Below are 22,908 nucleotides of genomic sequence, written 5' to 3' on the forward strand. Positions count from 1 at the left end.
GCCCCCTGGTGGGCAGAGCGTCGCCCCTGGTGGGCGTGCCGGGTGGATCCCGGTCGGGCGCATGCGGGAGTCTGTCTGACTGTCTCTCCCTGTTTCCAGCTTCAGAAAAATGAAAAAAACAAACAAACAAAAAACAAACAAACAAAAAAAAAAACAAAAAAATTCTCTTGAGAGAATTCAAGACAAAGTTATAAACTAGCCCAGACCATGTTTTGTTTTTTGCTTTAAGCCTCTGGAACAGTTTTTTTTCCCTTTAATTACAGCAATAAGTTCTAGAAAAGAAATGTATTGCAAAAATTATATTAAAAGAAAATAGGAAGAAGAATATATATCTGAAAATTCATGTAATGCGAGTCATTATGCTAGATACTAATGACAGCATAATACAGTGGTACCTTGAGATACGAACAGACCAACATACGATTTTTTTTAAAGATATGAGCTGCAACATGGTCCATATTTTTGTTCGAGATCCGCGCGAAATTCTGAGATATAAGTCGTGCTTTGGGAAGCTGCCTCTAGTTGGCATGTTGGCATATGGGTCCAGTATCTGCAGTTTGATATATGAGTTGACTGATTTACGAGCTCATTACAGAACAAATTAAATTCGTATCTCAATGTACCACTGTATATAGTTTCTGGGCATTTTTGAAAAGGATTCTCAAGCATCACAAACTCAAGTTGCAGTTTGCCTCAGTAACAATAGCATGATGAATGCTCATTGGAGAGGCTCCTGTGTCTTAAAAGTCCCCAGTGAATTAAAATGACATCTTGAAAGGTTCCAGTGAAATCTACTTGGTCACTGAGAATGAAATACAATTTGTGGATCCTCTTGTCATTATTCATTTTTAAATTGGGAAGGAAAAGCAGTAAGACTGGTACACAATTTCAATGCCTCTTTAATAATGCTCTGAATACACAACAGTATGGCTGATTGGCTGATTACTGTGGATGTAAGATATGCAGTGGTTCTTTATTCTCTCCACCATCATTAAGGCAAGGGCAGAAGTAGGCATAAAGTTTCTCCGTGAAAGTGCTACTGAAGGTGTATATGTGGGTCATGGTTTTAGCATTGTAGAAGGACACCTGCCCTTCTTCATAATCAAGGAATATGCCCACCTTGTTGAGGGTGTTAGTCAGTTTCAGACTGCAAGAAGGCAAATCCAGAACCTTTAAATCATTTTGATTCCGTAGTATCAAAACCCAGAATCCTTTCTCAGGAGTTAGAGGACAGCTCCCTTTCCGAATGACAGATTCTCTGACAACTCCAACTGTCCACTTTGTCTTCTTTGCTACTTCTATTTCCCAGTACCATTTTCCAGATGTGAAGCCTTCTGAGCTCAGCACAGCCACACTTGAGTCAAACCTCTCTGGATTGTCGGGCATTACCTGCTTAATATCACCATGCCACACACTGGTTTGGTTTTTGGAGAGCACCAAATTTGGATGCACTGTTTTAGGGTCCAGAGTTAATGGAGATAAGCCTAGTAAGAAAATAAGAAAAATCAGGACATGAGAGAAAAGGGATGAATGCAAATTCCCATAGTAAAAGGCAATATTTACATAAACACCAGTAATTTTTCTCTTCATGCACCTATACTCTTAGACACGTAATTATTTATATGCTCTTTATTGGTTTGGTATCTATGTGGTGATACTCTAGACACTTTTATGTTTGTTGTAAAAATCAGACTGCTCTGAAGCAATTTATTCTCTAATAAAGAAAACAATGCAAATAATATAAATCTGTACTAGTAAACATAAGAAAATACAAATGCTGAAGAGGTAATGATTAGGTAAATTTGCACTAGGAAAGCTTTCTAAGGACAGTAACTATTTCAGTTGTGATATAACATCTATTCAGGATGCTTTGGGTAAACAGAGGCAAAAAAGGGAATGGGTTAAAAACAGTAACTTCTGTGGGAGAGAACGCAAGGGTTTGCCTGTTAGAGGCAGTCAAGACTGAGGCTGATACAGAGTTTAGAGGACAATGGTGAGAAGTTTATGTTTGGTATAATAGATGATGAGACTTTTGAGATCTAGAATGGTTATTGCCAATCAGAATGTGGTCCACAACTGTGTGGTTACCAGTCTGGGACAAGGTAATACAGAAATCAAGAGTAAGCTCTTAGAAACGTTCATAGCAACCTGACAATAATTTTATATCAGTTGAATCTAATAATTAAAAAACTGTCTTTGCACTTTTACACTTTGTAATCTTTTTTGGTGGGAGGCGAGAGAGAGAGAGACGAGAGTCAGGGAGAGAGAAAGATGAGAAGCATCAACTCCTACTTGTGTAACTTTAGTTGTTCATTGATTGCTTCTTATGTGTCCCTTGATTGTGGGGCTCACACCGAGCCAGTGAGCTAGTGATCCCTTGTTCAAGCCAGTAACCTTGGGCTCAAGCCAGTGACCTTTGGGCTCAAGCCAGTGACCATGAAGTGATCCCACGCTCAAACCAGAGACCCTGCACTCAGGCTGGTGAGCCTACACTCAAGCTGACGACCTTGGTGTTTCAAACCTGAGACCTCAGCATCTCAGGTTGACACTCTATCAACTGTGCCAACACTGATCAGGCATAACCTTTGTTATTTTATTTATTTATTTATTTTTATTTTTTGTATTTTTCTGAAGCTGGAAACGGGGAGGCAGTCAGACAGACTCCCGCATGTGCCCCGCCGGGATCCACCCGGCACGCCCACCAGGGGGCGATGCTCTGCCCATCTGGGGCGTCACTCTGTCGCGACCAGAGCCACTCTAGCGCCTGGGGCAGAGGCCAAGAAGCCATCCCCAGTGCCCGGGCCATCCTTTGCTCCAATGGAACCTTGGCTGCGGGAGGGGAAGAGAGAGACAGAGAGGAAGGAGAGGGGGAGGGGTGGAGAAGCAGATGGGCCCCTCTCCTGTGTGCCCTGGCCGGGAATCGAACCCAGGACTTCTGCACGCCAGGCCAACGCTCTACCACTGAGCCAGCCGGCCAGGGCACCTTTGTTATTTTAATTTCACTTTTTCAAGTAATTAATTTATATTGTATTCTAGAAACATATCAGTCCATGCTAGGTTGAAATTTAAAAACTGCTCCTTCATTTTACTGGTTTTATTGATTTATAATTGACAAATAATGTTGTATAAGTTCATTACAGGTAATTTTAACAAGCATTGGTTTAGATAAATCAATGAGTAGCAATATAAAAAAATTTCTAGGACAGAGGGAAAGGGGATGATAGGATGGGATAAATCTGAAGGGAAGGGGGGAGGGCACTATGGGGAGGGGTCAAAGGAGATATTGAGGGGAATAAGGGGGAATGAAGATGCATTTGGGGCAACACTAGAATCTGTAAACATAATACATTAAAATAAAAAAAAGAAAAAACTCTTAGAGACAACAGTGCAGTGATTACAAGAGGAAGGGGAGGTGGGGAGGTAGGAGAGGGTAAAGGGGGATAAATGGTGATGGAAGCAGGCTTGGCTTGGGGTGGAGAACACACAATACAATATGCAGATGTATTATAGAATTACACACCTGAAACCTATATAATTGTATTAATTATTGCCTCTCCAATAAATTCACTCATAAAAAAGAATTTCTAAATAGAGGTTGGAAGCATAACAGCAAAAAGATGACAAATTCTAGGTGTGAGATGAAGAATGACACAAAATTTGATAAAGGTAACGAAAACTATGTATATTCACAACATGGACACAGACGCATATACACATACATTTGTTGTTAATGGATTTATTTATCCTTAGAAGTGAGATCAGTTCAGTCCAACCTTCTCTTCCCAGAAAAGCCTGAGTCTTTTCCATTATCCCAAGGATTTCTTTTTCCAACAAGAGACTTTGAAGAATCCTGAATTTTTCCACACAGGCTGAATCTTCTCTCCTTCACATAACCCCATCCACCCTGGGTTGTTACTCTTTCCAACGTGAGGACTAGGATTTCTCTGGAGGTGTAAAGGCTTCTTACCAATCTACTTGGAACTCCAGTCTGCTCTCATCACTAAGCCTCTGACATCGCTGCTAGCTCAGTCTGCACTGGCTCTGAAGATTTCCTAGGAGCTAGCATTGTGTCCTCTCTTTTCTTCTCATGCCATATTCAATTCAACAGTAAGTTCTGTCCACTCCACCTTTAAAATACATTCTGAACCTATTCAGAATATATAGACAGATAACTTCCACAAATACCACTGGCCTGGAATTACTGCAGTAACTTTTTAACTGTTCTGTTTCCACTCTTGCCCATCTGCAACCTATTCTGCCCACACTCTTATGCTTTTCATCACCCAAGATAAAATCCAGACTCCTTACAGAGCAAACAAAACCAACATGATTTAACCAACTCTCTGATCTCATCAGCTACCACATTGCTCTCATTTTCTTTGTTCCAATCACCTTTGCCTTTTGGCTGTTTCATGAGTATGTCAAGCTCATTCACAGTCCAGAACCTTTACACTTTCTTTCCTTGTCCCCAAATACTCTTTTCCCATATGATTCACTCCTTTGCATTATTTGGGCCTTTGTTCATGCACATTCAGTAAAACGTTCATGACAGAATCTAGGTAGGTATAGGGGTAGTCACTGCAAATTTTTTTTAACTTTTATGAATGTTTGTAAGTTTCTACAATAAAATGTAAGAAGAGGAGATTACCTCCGCAAAGAGGTTTTCTCTGGCCATGCTATCTAAAATAGCACGTTCACCCAACCATCACTTTTGGACTATTATTCTGCTTTATACTTCTTTATGAATAATTAGTTATTGAGTATACCTTGCTTTATTTTCTTCACAGTGGTTATCACTACGTGAAATTATTTATTTGTTCATTGTATATCTCTTCCACTAGAATGTAATCTCTGGAAGGGCAGGGACTTCATCTGTTTTGTTTCCTCATATGTCTTCAAAATTTGGAACTGTTCTTAGGTGTTCAGGTAACTATTTATTAAATAAATAAGTAAACTTCAATCAAAGTTCCAGTTGAAACCTTGGCACCAACTGAGTCCACCATGCCTCATATTCCTGTTATCCTTGGCCAACACCCATAATGTAGATCCCACGAGTGATTTATCCTCTAACATGTTCTTGTCCCCTGATTGTGTTCTTTACTTCCTCTGCCTTCACCAGTCTTCCCACTTCTCCCTCCCAACTCTTTCCATTCTGCCCTTTGAAATTAACTTTCCTGCATTCTCAGTTTACTGAATTTTCTCATCATCTCCTTACTCTAACAGAAACCTGGCTGGTTCTTTCTCCAAAAACACAGCTTCCAAAAAAGTTCAAAAGACTATTAGCTCTGGATGAGTAGCTCAGTTAGAATGTCATCCTGATACGCCAAGGTTGCCGTATCAGGTTTGATCCCCAGTCAGGGCATATACAAAACAACCAATGGCCCTGGCCAATTTGCTCAGTGGATAGAGCATCAGTCCAGCATGCAGATGTCCCAGGTTCAATCCCTGGTCAGGGCACATGTGAGAAGTGACCATTTGCTTTTCTTCCCCCCCCCTCTCTTATTCTCTCACAGCCAGTGGCTCAAATGGTTCAAGCATCCAGCGCAGGCACTGAAGATAGCTTGACTGGACCAAGTGTTGGCCTCAGGCACTGAGGATAGCTTGGTTGATTCAAGCATCAGTCCCCGACAGGGTTTCCAAGTGGATCCTGGTCAGGGTGCATGTGGGAGTCTGTATATCTCCTTTCCTCTCACTTAAAAAAAAAAAATCAACCAATAAATGCATAAATACATGGAACAACAAATTGATGTTTCTCTCTCTTTTCCCTCCTCTGTCTTTAAAAATCAATCAATCAATAAGTTTTTTAAAAAAGAGACTATTTATTTTCTAAATTCAGATGCCAGAGATCCAATAGCCACCACTGCCACTTTCAGACCACTGCTCTACTTCTCATCCTTATGTAAAATATCACTTTTTATTTGACACTCTTGCCATTCAATTTCATATTACCCTCCATCTCTGTTTGATGCTATCATGTACAAACTTCCTGTTATACTCGCTGCACTTTGGGATAACTCCTCTACCCCAACTCCAAACCATCATCCCAAATGATTTCACTATCTTTGGATATATAGCGTCTCTTCCACTTTTGCAGGTCTTTGATTTCACTTTGACTCATTTCAGCTGTCCTTGTCAATGACCATATTCTGGACCTTGCAGTCATTGGGAACTAACTATTCATTCTTAAAATCTTAAACTCACATTAAACTCCCATTGTCTTATTTTCTTGAGCGTTTTCACTCTCATTTCCTCCTACAACCATTGCTTGATATCATTAATCTAGTCCCTGATTTCTCCTTATTTTCCTAAGCTATCTACTTCCTGGCTTAAAATCCTTTCCTAAACAGCTTAGCACTGGCAAGTTTGTTATCAATAACCTCAACATTTTTTCCTTTCTTTGCAGCAGCACCTGTCATGCAACTCTCCAACTCTGGATCTATACAGCTATTCAAACTCACATCACCATTGCTGACCACTGCGGGAGGAAGATCACAAAATTATACATAGAGATATCACAACAGATTCATTATTTCCACTTGAGACTTGACCATCAGAAACTGCCCAGAATTCCTATATTTTCTGAATCAGATAATCTCCAGTTCCTTGCAACAGCAATTTCAAACCTTCACCTCCCTCCTCAAGCCACTATTCTACCAATTACCCCTCTCTCTCTCTTTTTTTAAGATTTCTTTTTATTGATTGATTTTACAGAGGGAGGTGGGGTGAGAGGTTCAACTCACAGTTGCTTCACTTTCGTTGTTTATTGACCACTTGTTGTATGTGCCTTGACCAAGCAAGCCCAGGGTTTCAAACTGTCAACCTCAACATTCCAGATCCAGGATCTATCCACTGCACCACCACAGCTCAGGCCGCCCCTCACACTCTTTATTATTATTATTATTATTATTATTATTATTTTGAATCCTGCTATCCTTTAGTACATCACACCATGAAAAAATTAGCAACATTATAAAACAATGACACTCATTAATTTTTTGTTTTAAAAAATTAAGCCTCTCCTGACCAGGCGGTGGCGCAGTGGATAGAGCATCTGACTGGGATGCAAACGACCCAGGTTTGAAACCCTGAGGTTGCCAGCTTGAGCATGGGCTCATCTGGTTTGAGCATAGCTCACCAGCTTAAACCTAAGGTTGCTGGCTTGAGCAAGGGGTCACTTGCTTTGCTGTAGCCCCCAATCAAGGCACATATGCAAAAGCAATCAATGAACAACTAAGGAGCTGCAACGAAGAATTGATGCTTCTCATCTCTTTCCCTTTCTGTCTGTCTGTCCCTGTCTGTCCCTCTTTCTGTCTCTGTCTCTGTCACAAAAATAATTGTGTGTGTGTGTGTGTGTGTGTGTGTGTGTGTGTGTGTGTGTGTGTGTCATGGCCCTGTCTGATGGCTCAGTGGGTAGAGTGTCTGTCTGCCCAACATATGGACGTCCCAAGTTTGATTCCCAGTCAGGGCACACAAGAGAAGTGACCATCTGTTTCTGTACCCCCCCTTTTTTTGTTCTCTTCCTCTTTCCCTCCCAAAGCCAGTTTGATTGGTTCAAGCCTCTGCCCTGGACACTGAGGTTCACTCAGTTGGTACAAGAACACCAGCCTCAGACACTAAAAGTAGCTTGGTTAGTCCAAGCATCAGCCCCAGATGAGTTGCTGGGCAGATTCAGGTCAGGATGCATGCGGGAATTTGCCTCACTATCTCCCTTCCTCTCATATGTATGTCTCTTTTAATAGTTATACCTTATTTATGTTCACATATAATAGGTACATTGTTATTTTTAAATGACTAAATATTTTTAATTTTTCTAGTTTTAATTTCTTTTTTTTTTTAATTTAAGTGAGAGGAGGCGAGATAGTGAGGCAAATTTCCGCATGCACCCCAACCGGGATCCACCTGGCAACCCCTGTCTGGGGCCGATGCTCTGCCCATCTAGGGCCATACTTGCAACCAAGCTCTTTTTAGCACCTGAGGCAGAGGCTCCACCAAGCCATCCTCAATGTCCAGGACCAAAGTGATCAAATCAATTGAGCCATGGCTGTGGGAGAGGAAGAGAGAGAGAGAGAAAGAAGGGGGAGGGGTGGAGAAGCAGATGGTCACTTCTCCTGTGTGGCCTGAGAATCAAACCCAGGACTTCCACATGCCAGGTTAACACTCTACCACTGAGCAAACCTCCCAGGGCCTAGTTTTAATTTCTAATGCAATAAATATTGACAGCTATACCCCACATAATTAAAAGCACTGTGGGGTCCTCAATAAGTTTTAGAGTCTACAGGGTCCTGAGACCAACATTTGAGAAGTACTGTTCTAGACTACACTCTCTGAGGGCACGGGTTACATATGTCTTTGTCACTACTGTATCCTACATGGTAGATTATTTAAAAAGTGGCTGGCCATATTTGTTGAAAAAAGTGATTGACTGAATGACTGTATGACTTAATGAATAGCACATGAAATGGATCTTGTCAGGCATTCCAGACAGAGGGAACAGTCTGATAAAAAGGTGCAGAAACAAGAAAGTAAGGATTTTAGGAAAAGAGTACTTGCTCTCTCTTTAGATCTCACTCTTTCCTACTTTCACTAGTTATCCCTTCATATAGCGTTGATTTTTGCCTCTCTATTGCCTGCTTCTCTTCAGTATGGTGATGTTTGTTTGTTTGTTTGAGGCTTTTTATTTATTTATTTTTTTTAATTTTATTTTATTTATTCATTTTAGAGAGGAGAGAGAAATGGAGAAAGAGAGACAGAGAGAGAAGTGGGAAGGAGCTGGAAGCATCAACTCCCATATGTGCCTTGACCAGGCAAGCCCAGTGTTTCGAACCGGTGACCTCAGCATTTCCAGGTCGACGCTTTATCCACTGCACCACCACAGGTCAGGCCTGTTTGAGGCTTTTTAAATTGGCTTTTAGAGAAAGAAAGAGAAAGCGAGAGAGAGAAAAGGGGGAGAAGTAGGAAGCATCAATTTGTAGTAGTTGCTTCGATATGCGCCTTGACCAGGTAAGACCAGGGTTTTGAATCAGCAACCTCAGTATTCCAGGTCTACACATTATCCACTGTGCCACTACAGGTCAGGCTTTGTTGTTGTGTTGTTGTTTTTTTTAAGAATAAACACCTTTATTACATGAGCTAAGATAGGAAGGAGGAGGATTTATTTGTATTTAGGGGCCTTGGTTTTCCTTAGACAGAACCCAGCTCCTTGCTCTTTAGCACATAGCCATTTGCTCCACCACGCTGGCCCGGTCTTGGAGCCATGCATGTAAGAAGCTTGCCCTGCTGGAACTGCTCCTCTAGAAGACAATCTGATTTGGGCATTCTTTTTCCTTAAGTCACAGTTCTTCTGAATTTCTCTAATTGTATTTTGTTTAAAATCTCTTCCTCCTCAGCAATCAGCTTGGCCCCTTCCCTATGGTCCAGGGGCAGTGCCTAGTGGGATTCATGCTACTGTCCATACAGTGTGCTGTCAATGACTGCGATGCAGTTCTTTACTTAGGTATAAGTGCAGACCAGTTCATCATTGGATGCACTGCAGACCACATCAATAATCATGGTTTTGTGCATATAACATTTGGAGCCCCAGGAAAAGCTGTCCACATCCAGCCTCAAGGCTGGGTACTTCTTGTGGCCTTCCACATGTGGACTGTGTGTGTGCAGTGGGGGACAATCTTAGTGTTGGCTGTATGGGGTTCCAGCTCATATTTGCTTCTTGTGGTGGGGCTTTCTCTTGCCCCCAGTTTTGCAGCGCTTGTGCCAGTTGTCCCAAGAGATGTCCATGGCTTAGCACCAGCTGGAAAGAGCTTCAGTACATTTTTAGAAGTCCTCTTTTTACTCTGTTCCCACACTCACATCTTTCCTACATAGTGAAACTTCATAAATGACTGACCTATTTACCTCACTACTGTCACATTCCAAATCTCTCCTGAACCCTTCACAATATAACTTCTACCCATTCCACTCCTTTGAAATTGCCTTTATCAAAGTCACCAGGTTTTTTAGGGTTTTGGTTTTTTTTTTTTTTTTTTTGGTTTTTTTTTTTTTTGGCAGAGACAGAGAGAGTCAGAGAGAAGGACAGACAGATAGGAAGGGAGAGAGATGAGAAACATCAATTCTTCATTGCAGCTCCTTAGTTGGTCATTGATTGATTTCTCATATGTGCCATCACTGAAGGGCTACAGCAGAGCAAGTGACCGCTTGCTCAAGCCAGCTACCTTAGGCTCAAGCTGGTGAGCCTTGCTCAAACCAGATGAGCCCGTGCTCAAGCCGGCAACCTCAGGGTCTCGAACCTGGGTCCTCCACATCCCAGTTCGACACTCTATCTACTGCACCACCGCCTGGTCAGGCACCAGTTGTTGTTTAAAATATATATGCATATATTTTTTCCAATTGTTTTCTAAATTAATCTTCACATTTGATGTGAATGACCACTCCTTTCTCCTTAAGGTCTCTTTTCTTAGATTCCATGTCAATTTCATTTCTTGGTTTTTCTCCTACTTCTCTTGCCAGAATTCCTCAATCTCCTCTGGGAACTTCAGTGCCCTTTATTTATTGATATTCACTATAAGGTGCTCCCTCCTTGACTATATGTTCTCACTTTCCTTAGGAAATCTCGTTTACATTGATAGCTTCAGCTACCTAATTTATACTGATTATTCCAGCCCTGATTTCTCTCATAAGCTTCAGCTGGAATAATACCTATTTGAATATATCACTTAGTTATCCTATAGGTTCTTCCACACAGCATGGCCACTCATTAACCCCCTCCAAAATCTGCATCTCCTATATTTCCATCCTTGACATCACCTTTCTTTATTCCTTACCACTAATTACTGTCCAGTACATTTCAGCTCCTGAAATTCTTCTATGGAATCTATTCGTTATTCTCCAGTCCCTCCCATGCCTTGGCTTAGGTCTTAATAATTTTTCACCTACATGGCTACCGCAAACTCTAAGTTCATCTTCTAGTCTCTTGGAAACATAAACTATGTCTTTTATTTCTATGTGCTTAGAACTCAACTTAGTGTTTAGCATGTTAGGTCCACCATAAGAGTGTGTTGAATGAATGAGTAAACATTGATGATATTTTACTGATACACAAAACTAAAGGAAATACATGAAAATATTTTAAGTTGAAATTGGTAAAACTATAACCAGCAGGCCAAACCTGGCCTGCTGCTTGTTTATAAGTAAAGTTTTATTGAAACACATCAATGGCCATTTATTTGCACATTATCTGTGGTTGCTTATTTACTACCATGGCAGAATTAAGTAGTTTCAACGAAAACCATACAACCCACACAGCCCAAAATATATATTTACTACCTGACCATTTATAGAAAAAAATACCAGCCCCTTTCCTAAAACAACAGCCTCTGTTATAAGGCAGGAAAAGTGAAAATATGAACGTTCTGAAGAATAAGCAAAGACCTAAAAGTAAGAAGTATGAAGTATATTTTACTAAGGTTTGGTAACAGTTCCATTATTAGTAAAATAGCCATATTTGCAATAAATTCCGTCTGATTTTCTTTTCTTTTATTTAAGGTTTTATTTACTGATTTTTTGGGAAGATAGCATATAAACTCATAGTTGCTTCACTTTAGTTATTGCTGCTTGTTGCTTGTTTTATGTGCCTTGACCTGGCAAGCCCAGAGTTTCAGACTGGCGACCTCAGCCTTCCAGGTCAACACTCTATCCACTGTACCACCACAGGACAGGCAGTCCCGTTTGATTTTCTTAGATGTATAATTATACTACCCCATAAAAATCAATTTGTGGTTTCTGTGATTGCTAGAAGTAAAGTTTGATTTTACAAGGCAAGGAGTACAGGAAGAAAAACACAATGTTATCCCAAGACAGCCAGACTGTGCACAGTCGAACAACACAGAGGAGGGAGCTGCACACAGACTTTTGAACATTTGCAAAGGCTGTGGCTGGGTGCTGATCTTCGGTGACACTTAGAGCAAGTGAAAGAATCTCTAGAGTACAGTAGGCTGGACGATTTCTAGAGCTCACACAGACTGGGAATAATTTTCACTCTTGCCAACCAGAATGGAAAAATGTCATAATATATGGAACATCAGACAGGATACTCACAAAGCTTAAAGCCTCAACAAAGCACAAAGTATCAAAAGGAACAAAGTTATTTCAAATAACTTAACTACATGCCAAAATTAAATCCAACAGAGTTTAAAGGATTACAGCAAAATCCAGCAAACAACAATGTAAAATTGATCATGTTTGACATCCAATAAAGATTTTTCAGAAGAAACAAATCTCCCATGCAGAAGAATTCCAAATAATTTACGTAGATATCCACCCTCAAGGAGAAGATGCATAACTCCTTACTCCTTAAGTGTGGGCTGTGCATGGTGACTTCCTTTCAAAGAGAAGAATATGGAAAGGGGAGGATTAGGGTAACATTACCATGGAGAAAACTTCCTGCCTGTCCCTATCTGTCCCTCTCTCTGTCTCTCTCTCTCTGTCCCTGTCTATCTCATTTAAAAAAAAAAAAAAGAAGCAATATGGAAATATTTTAAATAACAGTTTTATTGTTTTTGTCAGATATTACTTAATATTTTTTCATTAATATTTTAAAACTTTTATAACATAATCTAGTTTTGTATACCTCTTTTATTGTTCTTACTTAAGTATTATATGCATGAAATAATAAACTACCTTTCAGTATCTCTTTTTATATACTTAAAAACATTCATTAGGGCAGAGAACCAGTTGTTAAATTATTTGAATCCCACCACTGGCTGAGAGGTAATTCTGACAGTAGACCCTATTTACCAGTGAAAAGGCACAAATTATTAGGTCATGGTACCAGCAGAAATTCAGTCATACCAACTAGCCTTCTTTTGCTCTATCTTTCCCCCATCTTATACTCTAAAGCAAGGGTAGTCAACATTTTTATACCTACCGCCCACTTTTGTATCTCTGTTAGTAGTAAAGTTTTCTAACCACCCACTGGTTCCACAGTAATGGTGATTCATAAAGTAGGGAAGTAACTTTACTTTATAAAATTTATAAAGCAGAGTTACAGCAAGTGAAAGCATATAATAATAATTACTTACCAAGTACTTTATGTCGGATTTTCGCTAAGTGTGGCAGAATAAATCTTTATAAAACAACTTACTATAGTTAGATCTTTTTGTTAATACTTTGGTTGCTCCGCTATTGCCCACTAGTGGGCGGTAGGGACCAGGTTGACTACCACTGCGTATTAATTAGGGCCACAGAAGAGGTCCCACAGATGAAACATACATTAAGAGCCCCAGGAACCAGTAGCTACTTCCCACTGATACCTGGAGAGAGAATGGACTCCATTTCCCTCCACATCATGTACTGGATGGGACCTTTGTACAGGCCCAGGTTCAGCTTTCTGGAGATAAGCTCTTTGTGTTTCAGCTCCCTTGTATCTTGCTCCAAGCTGAAAGAGACATAAGTCATTTATTCTTAGACATCCTCCAGGGACTGAAGGTAGTGTACTAATACCATATGGAAACACTTACCTATCCGTGAGAAATTTGATGTCCTAGAAGAGGAAAGGAGAGATAGAAAAGTTAGATGCCTGTTCATCAATTGCAGAGATACTGGCCAGCACCAGAATTTGACTGCCCTTTCCTTTGCCACCTCTCCTCTTCCATATGTCTTCTCTGATCCTCATCCTTCACCTAATTCAAGATAAACTGGCCTTATCTTGCTCTGATTTTCTAGCTCCCTTTTACAGGGAACAAGAGGGAAGTTAAGGTTAAGCTGTACTTACTTATACTGCTACATAGTCTCAGGAGAAAAACACAATAGGTATTTCCACCCCAACGCCACCTTTCCTTTCCTTTAACTAATTAAGCTGCTGAGTGCTGAGGTGGTAACCAATGCCGCTTTACAAGTGAAACTTCAGTTACCAAAGACTGGCAAAAAACTTTTCAAACAGGTCAATTTAAGATTGCTGAGAGCCAAAGATACAGCTTAGGCTGCACCATTCTTATTTTTGAGAAACAAAGCTTCAAGGTTCTTTATGGGAAAATATTAAAATATTAATACATGCTGTTATTAATGGCATTTTATTATCTTCTTTTCTAGGAGGGTGAAAGTAAAGCTTCCTATTGAGTGTAAGGCAAAAGTAGCCTCCTGCTTTTCTCCCAGAGAATCTTAAAAGCACTACAGCAAGTTTCTCCCCCTTCCTTGTGGGGCAAAGTTTCTTTTACAGCCTTTCTGACCCTCTTTCCCCTAGCAGTGTACTCACAGTCATGTTGATACGGAGTCTTACTTTGAGAAAGTAAAAGGAGTCCTGCTCTTCCATCCGTGCCTGGATGCTCACCAACATATCCTTCACTAGGAAACACCGGTTCTGAAGCTTGTTCAGATTCAGGTCCATCTCCTCATTCAAGGTCTTTCCCTCTTCTCGGAGCTCAGTTAAAATGTCATTTTCTTTGCATTGTAGAAACTGATGCAGCTTTAGAAACTCCAAGGAGATGTGTTGCTGCAGGTGTAGCTTCTTTTCCTGGAAACCTCCATAATTATCACCATGGTAATTACTGAGGCAAACACTTGGGGATGAGGGCCCACACTACCAATACTCACACAAATTGGGAAATAACAGGAAAATTCATGAGAATGACTGCTGCGTATCAACATTCAACCATACTGGAAAAGGCCCTTTTGTGGCAGAGGGGGAGACTTACTCCATCTTTCTCAACTAGTTTAATGGTTCAGGATGAAATAGTCAAAAGTGATTTCCAGGTCTCTATTGTAGTATTGAGGTGGTAACAAATACCATATTAAATAAGACTGTGGGGTTAATCAACCATTCTAGACTGAATGATAATACTTTCCTATCCATAAGTATAAGCCAATATCTACCAAGCAACTCTGTTAGGCTGGGACCATAAGGGGGCAGGAAGAAATGTCCTTATCAAGAAATTAGAACATCAAAACTGGGGGGGGGATGTCACTCCTGTTGCCAGGACAACATAAAAGAAGAGAAAGGAAGTGTTTGAAGCACTGAAATCGGTACTCTTGCAGCTCTTTTCTTAGGTGACCTCAACATCCTCATGAGTAAGCCATCTAATAACCTGGCTTCTCTGTTCCTTATTCTCATTTTTAGTGATTTCCACTTTCATCTATTCATTCTCTTAGTTACACTGGGTACTTTCTCATCCCCAGCAATTTTATCATTCCAGAATTAACTTTTTATACTCACTTACTCAGGTACCCCTATTGCACTGTTGGGTCTCATTGAAACCTGTATATTGACCTCTTCACTTCTATTCCTTCAACTTCTGTCTTTATGTCCCCTGCTATCCAGCTTGGGATACTATGGCTCATTATTATAATTGCACTCTTAAAATAGTCTGAACTCGCTCTTTCCTCCAGTTCACACTTTTTCAGTTTTCCTTTTACCTATTTCACTACTATTTCTCAGACTTATTTGTTGGTTCTAATTACTTGATATTCTGTCTGGGGCTCTTTTCCCTTCTCATTCTATACTCCCTTTCTAGATAATATTTTTTCTTCCCACAGTGTTCAATCCCATCTAAATGCTGACTTCTTATTTCTAGCCTAGTCCAACTTCTAAGCTCCAGATTCCTATATCCAACTGTCTATTAAGCATCTATACTTACCCCTAACATCTAATGAATCATCCCATCTAGTTTATTTTCATCTTCAAAGCATATACTGAAGCTGCTTATTTCTTTCCATCCCCACTGCCTCTCTAGACCAAGCCAACATCATCATTCTCTGGGATCACAGCAGTAGCCTTCTAATCATTATCCTTGTCATTGTCTCTCCAGTTCATTCTCCACAGAGCCACCAGACTGAAATTTTCAAAATGAGATAAAACCATGTCTTGTTTAAACCTTTTAATGACTTCTCATTATTCTCAGGATGAAATTCAAAATTTCTAACATCATCTACAAGGGCCCACATGTTTGGGCCCACATTTGCCTCTTCAATCTCATCTTGCTTACCAGGATCCAGTTTTATTGGCTTTCTCTTGAACATGACAACTGCCTTCCTCTCTTAGGACTTTTCCACATGCTCTTTGCTTCACAAAACATTCTTCAGAACACTTCAGATTCCCCTCACTCAGTTTATTTAACAAAGTTACTTATCTTTCAATTCTCAATTATTAATAGGTGACTTCTTCAGAGAATAGACCTCCCTCAGCCTAGATAGGTTCTTCATTTATAAGTTCTCATAGTACCCTATGTTTTCATTTATAGTAATTATCATAGTTGTTACTTTGTTATTGGTGGGATTATTTAATTAGCATCTGTCATCCAGCCTAGTGGAATATAGTATCTAGTACAAAGCCTGACCTGCTCAATAAATATTTTTTGAATGTATGAATGTTAACTGTAATAGCTGAACTAGGAACTCTTAAAACAGGAACCAGATTCTTTGGAGACATCATTATTTTCATCTTTTTCTTTCTTTCACTATACATATTACTTCTTCTAGATGCCAAATGCCAGAGAACACTTGCCTCCATAGAATAATTAATGAAAAAGTGGAATTCCCAATTTAACCCCCCAACCCAGGGACTGATCTGTCAAGTCTCTAACCATTAATATTGTCCTAGAACTCCTGTCAAGTTAAAAGTATAGGCGACAGCATTATTTCATTTAGGGGAAGTTAGGAAAGATAAAATCAGATGGTAAAAGCCAGCAATCTTAGAGAGCTTGTTTCAGAGAAAGATTGGTTATAAACCCAAAGAAAAGAAAAGTGTTTCTTTGGACATAACTATTTTTAGTGGATTTGCATGCATAAATTTCTTATTTTATCATAAATAAGAGAAAAGACAAGACAAATGACAACCCCACACCAATCACCCAGCAACTGAACCATCAACAAGATCAGCATATTAGGGGAAAGGCCAATCTGTTTCCTCTGTTGATCAACTATTGGGAATCTCCTCCACTGCTATATTCCTTTCCACCCTACTGGGTCCATTTTTTAATTCTATAGCCCAGGTGTCATTTAATGTATTGATAATATATGTATAGGCACCTTTCTACCCAAATAACTATAGTCATAAGGAGGATATATTCTAGCTCTATCTCAGAACCCCCTACTCTGCTCCTCACCTTGTAAGCAGCAATAGCATCTTTCTGCCTTTTCTTCAGAGTCTGAAGTTCCTTCAGAATTGTCTCTAGTTGACCCTTATAGACAATTAACTTCTCCTGGAAATAATACCACGTAGAATTAACCCACACTGACTTGGGAGATGACGGGCCATAAGGGACATATCCCCCAAAGCCTCAGCATGTCAGAAAAAAATAAGCCAGCTCTTGCCGCAGAAGTCTTTCCTTTGCCCTGTGTCATAGTTCCTGTCTCTTCCAAGAGGCAAATTACTAGCAGCAGGAAAACTTAGTTTTCTTAACCTTCTTAGTTAATTATAGGGGTTTGAGGAAGGTAACAGAGCTCTATACATTTTCTACTCTAATTGCACTGTTCTCACTATACCTTTACTTACATAATTCTCACTTAGACACATTTCTTCCTTCTGTCCACCCAAATCCAAGGATCTCCCAGTTCAAATTTTCTTTCACCATACATCCTCAAATATTTTAGGTTTTTAAAAATCTTTTCTGAAATTCTAAACATTTATGAATTACTAGTGTGGCAAGATTTAGCTCTAAATAGTAAACTATCTTATATCACTTTTGTTGTTTCATCCTTATTGACTGAAATTTCAAGACTTTATAAAAGAGCAATATCTTATTCATTCATATTCTATACAGTGTCTAGTAGAGAACTATCATGGCAGGGTTTAGGTAAATATTTGATTGATTCAAGGTGTAAGTCACAGCTCTCCACTACTTTTCTATATCAGCACTTCTAGAGAAAGAACATTGCAAGGTATATTGCATATTCTGAGTATTCTGAGCCTTCTAATAATCAGCTAAATAAAGGGGTCGGGTTGGAAGAAAGAAAAAGCCCTACAAAAGATTTTTTTCCCCCAGCTTTCCTAAGGTTCTGTTCAAGGCTCAGGGCTCACCCACCGTGAAGAATTGGACAGCATCAGAGATCTGCAGGAACTCCTTAGACTGCTCCACAGACAACCGTGCATCTTTGCATTGAAAGCAGATCAGCTTCCCTTCTGACTTACTGAACAGTTTCAGGTTCTCTCCATGTTCTGAGCACTGTGGATGGCTCTTGAGTAGGGGGAGCTCCTTAATCTTCTCTACCAGCTTCTCCAGGACAGGATTGAATGTACAATCGCTATCTTGGCATGTCAGCTTACACTTAGGACAGAATGTTTCATCTGCATTCTGCTCCCAAAAGTTTTGAATACAGGCCTGGCAGAAGTTGTGACCACAGGTTAGCATCAGTGGATCCCGGAACCATTCATTACACAGTGGGCAGTGTAGCTCCTTAGTAATACCATGTATCTGCACTTTAGAAGGTACCTTGGTGGTCAAGTCATTCACTTCAACGTAGATGCCTGAGTCAATGTTGGAGGAGGGTTTGGAAGATACCTTTGGAAAAGAACAGCTAAAATGAGTTCTCTTTCTAGCTGTCTGCTCTAGGAGAATGGGCTCCATTCTTAAGGAAGCTGAGAATTGGCACAGCCAAAGTAAAAGCACCATAATCTCTTCTTTGGAAGTGATAAATAAATTTAGTGTTTGTAACATCGTGATTTATTACTACTTTCAACACTATTTCAATTTTAATAGAGAACCAAGGCAGAAAGAGTACTCAACAAAAGAAACACATTTTGTTGTACTTTCCTCCCTCTATCCACTTTGCGCAGTATCAGTTGAAAACTTTTCCTTCAACTTCTGTTCCCCTAGTCCTTACCTTTTAGTTTTTTGTGTGTGTGTGTGTTCTAGAAGTCATGTGCAAAGAATTGGAAGATCAGTCAGATTCCTCAATGAGTGGCATAATATCACCAACCATAATATCACCCAGCCCTCCTCCCTCCTCTTTAAAAAACACATTATACAAGTAACATAAATACAGAAAAATGAAAATCTTAACTGTACAGTTCAGTGACTCCCAACAATAAACATTACTTTTGTCTGTTTTGAATTTTACATAAACACAACCATGCAATGTGTACTCTTTTGTTGCTGGATTCTTTTGTCAACATTACATTTGTGAGATTTAGTCATATGGTTCTGTGAATATACATTTCTTTTGTGTATATACTGTTACAAGGGACTCAACTAATTGTAACCCCTTTGCATTGTAAGCTACCCAGGAGTAGCTTATACATTTGATCTATAACAAAACCAGACTCCTTAGCCTCAACATTTTACTATTTTTGTCCATTTTAGGGAAGTTTTTATGCAGGTTCAACAGTATGCCTAAATGCAGACATTAGGGGGCCTGCAGCTGACTGTTAAGAAATTTGGACCACATAGCCAAGATTGTTAGATTGTTCTAAAGATAACCTTAGCTTAGGCCCTGGCCGGTTGGCTCAGTGGTAGAGCGTCGGCCTGGCGTGTGGGAGTCCCGGGTTCGATTCCCGGCCAGGGCACACAGGAGAAGCGCCCATCTGCTTCTCCACCCCTCCCCCTCTCCTTCCTCTCTGTCTCTCTCTTCCCCTCCCGCAGCCAAGGCTCCATTGGAGCAGCGATTGCCCGGGCGCTGAGGATGGCTCTGTGGCCTCTGCCTCAGGAGCTGGAATGGCTCTGATTGCAACAGAGCTAGCCCCAGATGGGCACAGCATCGCCCCCTGGTGGGCGTGCCGGGTGGATCCCAGTCGGGCGCATGCAGGAGTCTGTCGGACTGCCTCCCCGTTTCCAACTTCAGAGAAATACAAAAAAGAAGAAAAAATAAATAAATAAAGATAACCTTAGCTTAATGAACCCGTTTCAATTCTGTGACCCCACTTAGCTAGGTGCCTGTATCTCACTCTTCTCCCCCCCGCCCAAAAATGTGGTGTTATGCCTTTAAAAGCCAACTCCTGAGCTTGTTCAGGGCTGCATGATTTGAGTCTGTATTGAGCTCTGTGCAAGCCAAAGGCAATAAACCCCTCAAAATTTTCCTGCAACTCCTCAGGTCTCTTTGGAACTCGCACTTTAAAACAATACCTCAGAGTGGGTCATAGGATTAGCATATATTCAGCTTAGTAGATATTGCCAAACTTTTAACTTTTTCTAAGTGGCTGTATCAATTTACACTGCCACCAGTGTTGTCCCATATCTTTGTCAACACTTAGTACAGGTATATTCACTTTAGCCATTCTGGTACATATACAGTAGTATTGCACTGTGGCTTTAATCTGCATTTGCGTGATGACTGTGAATATTGAGACCGTTTTCAGATGTTGATTGTTTGCATTTCCCTATTTGCAAAGAGCCCATACAAGACACATATTTCATTGTTAAGCTGTCTCTTTATTTATTCATAAGAGTTCTTCACATATTCTAGATATAAATTTATTATCAGATACACATATTCCAAATATCTATTTCCACTGTGTGGATTGCCTTTTCACTTACTTGGTGATATCTTTTAATGGACAAAAGTTTTCAAATAATTTTTAAACATTTTCTTTTCAAACATAACACAAATACAGAAAGCAGCATGAAAAAAGGATAGCATGTTGAATTATTAATAGATGAACAGCCATGAAAGGAGACAGTATCTTGCCAGCTACCCCATAAGTCTTCCATACTTCCTACCACCTAAATGACTCTCCCCCATTCCTGAGGTGATCACTATCCTGAATTTTGTTTTAATCATTCCTTTCTTAAACCTGTTTTAATGTATATATAAACAAAATCATATTTTATGTATTTGTGTGTTGCTCAGCATGCCTTTTTTTTTTTTTTTTGCAATTGAATACAACCATGATATTTATATCGTCATGATAGATAGCCTAGTGCAGGGCTAGGAACTGGTAACCTGCTCTGAAGGTAATGTTTATATTAACTTTCCTCTACCCACCCATCTTTGCTTTCTCACGTATAAGTAGAGCTCATTACATCTCAATAATATGAATTATTATTTTTGTATGTGGGGGTGACGTGCTGTAACTATGCCTTCAGTAAATGCATCAGCATGATCTTTGAGGTTTAACCATGTTGATGCACATAACTGAAGTCCACTTATTTTCATTATATAATATAAATATTTTACTGATGAAAATGTATTTCTCAATTTACTATTAATAGCTAATTGGATTGCTTTGGTGTTTTGCCATATAACTAATGCTACTATGAACATTCATTCACATGTTTCCCGGTACATATGTGCAAGGGCTTTTCTAGGTTATTTAGTGTTAAAACAACCTTACTTTCCAGGTGTTAATCCATCTTGATTATGATATATTATCTTATTTATGTATTGTTGAATTTGGTTTGGTAATTAAAAAAATTTTTTTAAGATTTCATTTATTGATTTTAGAAGAGAGAGATAGAAGGGGGCAATGGGGAAGGAGTGGGAAGCATCAACTTGTAGCAGTTGCTTCTCCTATGTACCTTGACCAGACAAGCCCAGGACTTCAAACCTGTGACCTCAGTGTTCCAGGTCAATGCTCTGCACTGCGCCACCACAAGGTCAGGCAGGTTTGATCTTTTTTTTTTTTTTTTTTTTTTTTTTTTTTACAGAGACAGAGAGAGAGTGAGAGAGAGGGATAGACAGGGAGAGACAGACAGGAATGGAGAGAGATGAGAAGCATCAATCAGTTTTTCGTTGCGCATTGCGACACCTTAGTTGTTCATTGACTGCTTTCTCATATGTGCCTTGACCGCGGGCCCTCAGCAGACCGAGTAACCCCTTGCTTGAGCCAGTGACCTTGGGTCCAAGCTGGTGAGCATTTGCTCAAACCAGATGAGCCCGCGCTTAATCTGGTGACCTCGGGGTCTCAAACCTGGGTCCTCGGTATCCCACTCCGATGCTCTATCCACTGCAGGTTTGGTAATTTTTTATTTAGGATTTAACCTCTATGTTCTGAAGTGAGATGGCTTTTTATTTTCTTAAACTATCCTTGTGTGGTTTTCTTATCTAAGTTAAACTAGTTACATAAAATTACTTGGAGAGTATGTCTTCTTTTTCTCTCCTCTGCGTTTGTGTAAAAAATGAATTATCTGTTGCTTAAAAGAAAGAATTTACCAGCAAAACTTATAGGATTGATGTTTTGTTTCTAATTTTGTTTTACTTAGAAGTACTGATTTACTTTTTGAATAGTTATAGGTTTATTTAGATTTTCTATATTTTCCTGAGACAATTATGGTCATTTATATTTTTCTAGAAATATATTTTGCCTCAGTTTATAAATGTATTAGTGTAAAGCTGTATTCTCATATTATATTTTTACTGTGAGATATAATACATACACATAAGAGTGTATAAAACATTTATAGCCTTTTTTTTTTTTGTATTTTTCTGAAGCTGGAAACGGGGAGAGACAGTCAGACAGACTCCCGCATGCGCCCGACCGGGATCCTCCCGGCATGCCCACCACGGGCGAATCTCTGCCCACCAGGGGGCGATGCTCTGCCTCTTCGGGGTGTCGCTCTGCCGAGACCAGAGCCACTCTAGCGCCTGGGGCAGAGACCAAGGAGCCATCCCCAGCGCCCGGGCCATCTTTGCTCCAATGGAGCCTTGGCTGTGGGAGGGGAAGAGAGAGACAGAGAGGAAGGAGGGGGGGGTGCAGAAGCAAATGGGCGCTTCTCCTATGTGCCCTGGCCGGGAATTGAACCCTGGTCCCCTGCACGCCAGGCCGACGCTCTACCGCTGAGCCAACCAGCCAGGGCCTTATAGACATTTTTAAAAGTAATAACAAAACAACACTTTATAATTACCACCCAGGTTAAAGTATAAAACACTAACTTCCAATACCTTAGATGACCTCCCTGTATGTCCTTCCCAATTGCATGTGTCTCCCCTTCTATTCATGGATAGCAAATATTCTGCCTTTTGAGTTAACAGTCCTATACTTTTCTTTAT

The 22,908-nt window shown here is 40.1% G+C and overlaps 1 protein-coding gene and 1 pseudogene across 1 annotated transcript; both read right to left on the reverse strand.

Moving 5' to 3' along the window:
• Positions 1–942: 942 nt before the first annotated feature.
• On the reverse strand, positions 943–18,551 carry TRIM69 (tripartite motif containing 69). Its single transcript, XM_066276693.1, is given in 5 exon segments — positions 943–1,484; positions 13,305–13,464; positions 14,270–14,503; positions 17,091–17,186; positions 18,009–18,551. Coding segments are annotated over 5 exon segments (1,575 nt in total).
• On the reverse strand, positions 9,152–9,774 carry LOC136335236 (small ribosomal subunit protein eS8 pseudogene; annotated as a pseudogene).
• Positions 18,552–22,908: the final 4,357 nt, after the last annotated feature.

Source organism: Saccopteryx bilineata, chromosome 4 (genome assembly GCF_036850765.1).
Source record: "Saccopteryx bilineata isolate mSacBil1 chromosome 4, mSacBil1_pri_phased_curated, whole genome shotgun sequence".
Lineage (NCBI taxonomy): Eukaryota > Metazoa > Chordata > Mammalia > Chiroptera > Emballonuridae > Saccopteryx > Saccopteryx bilineata.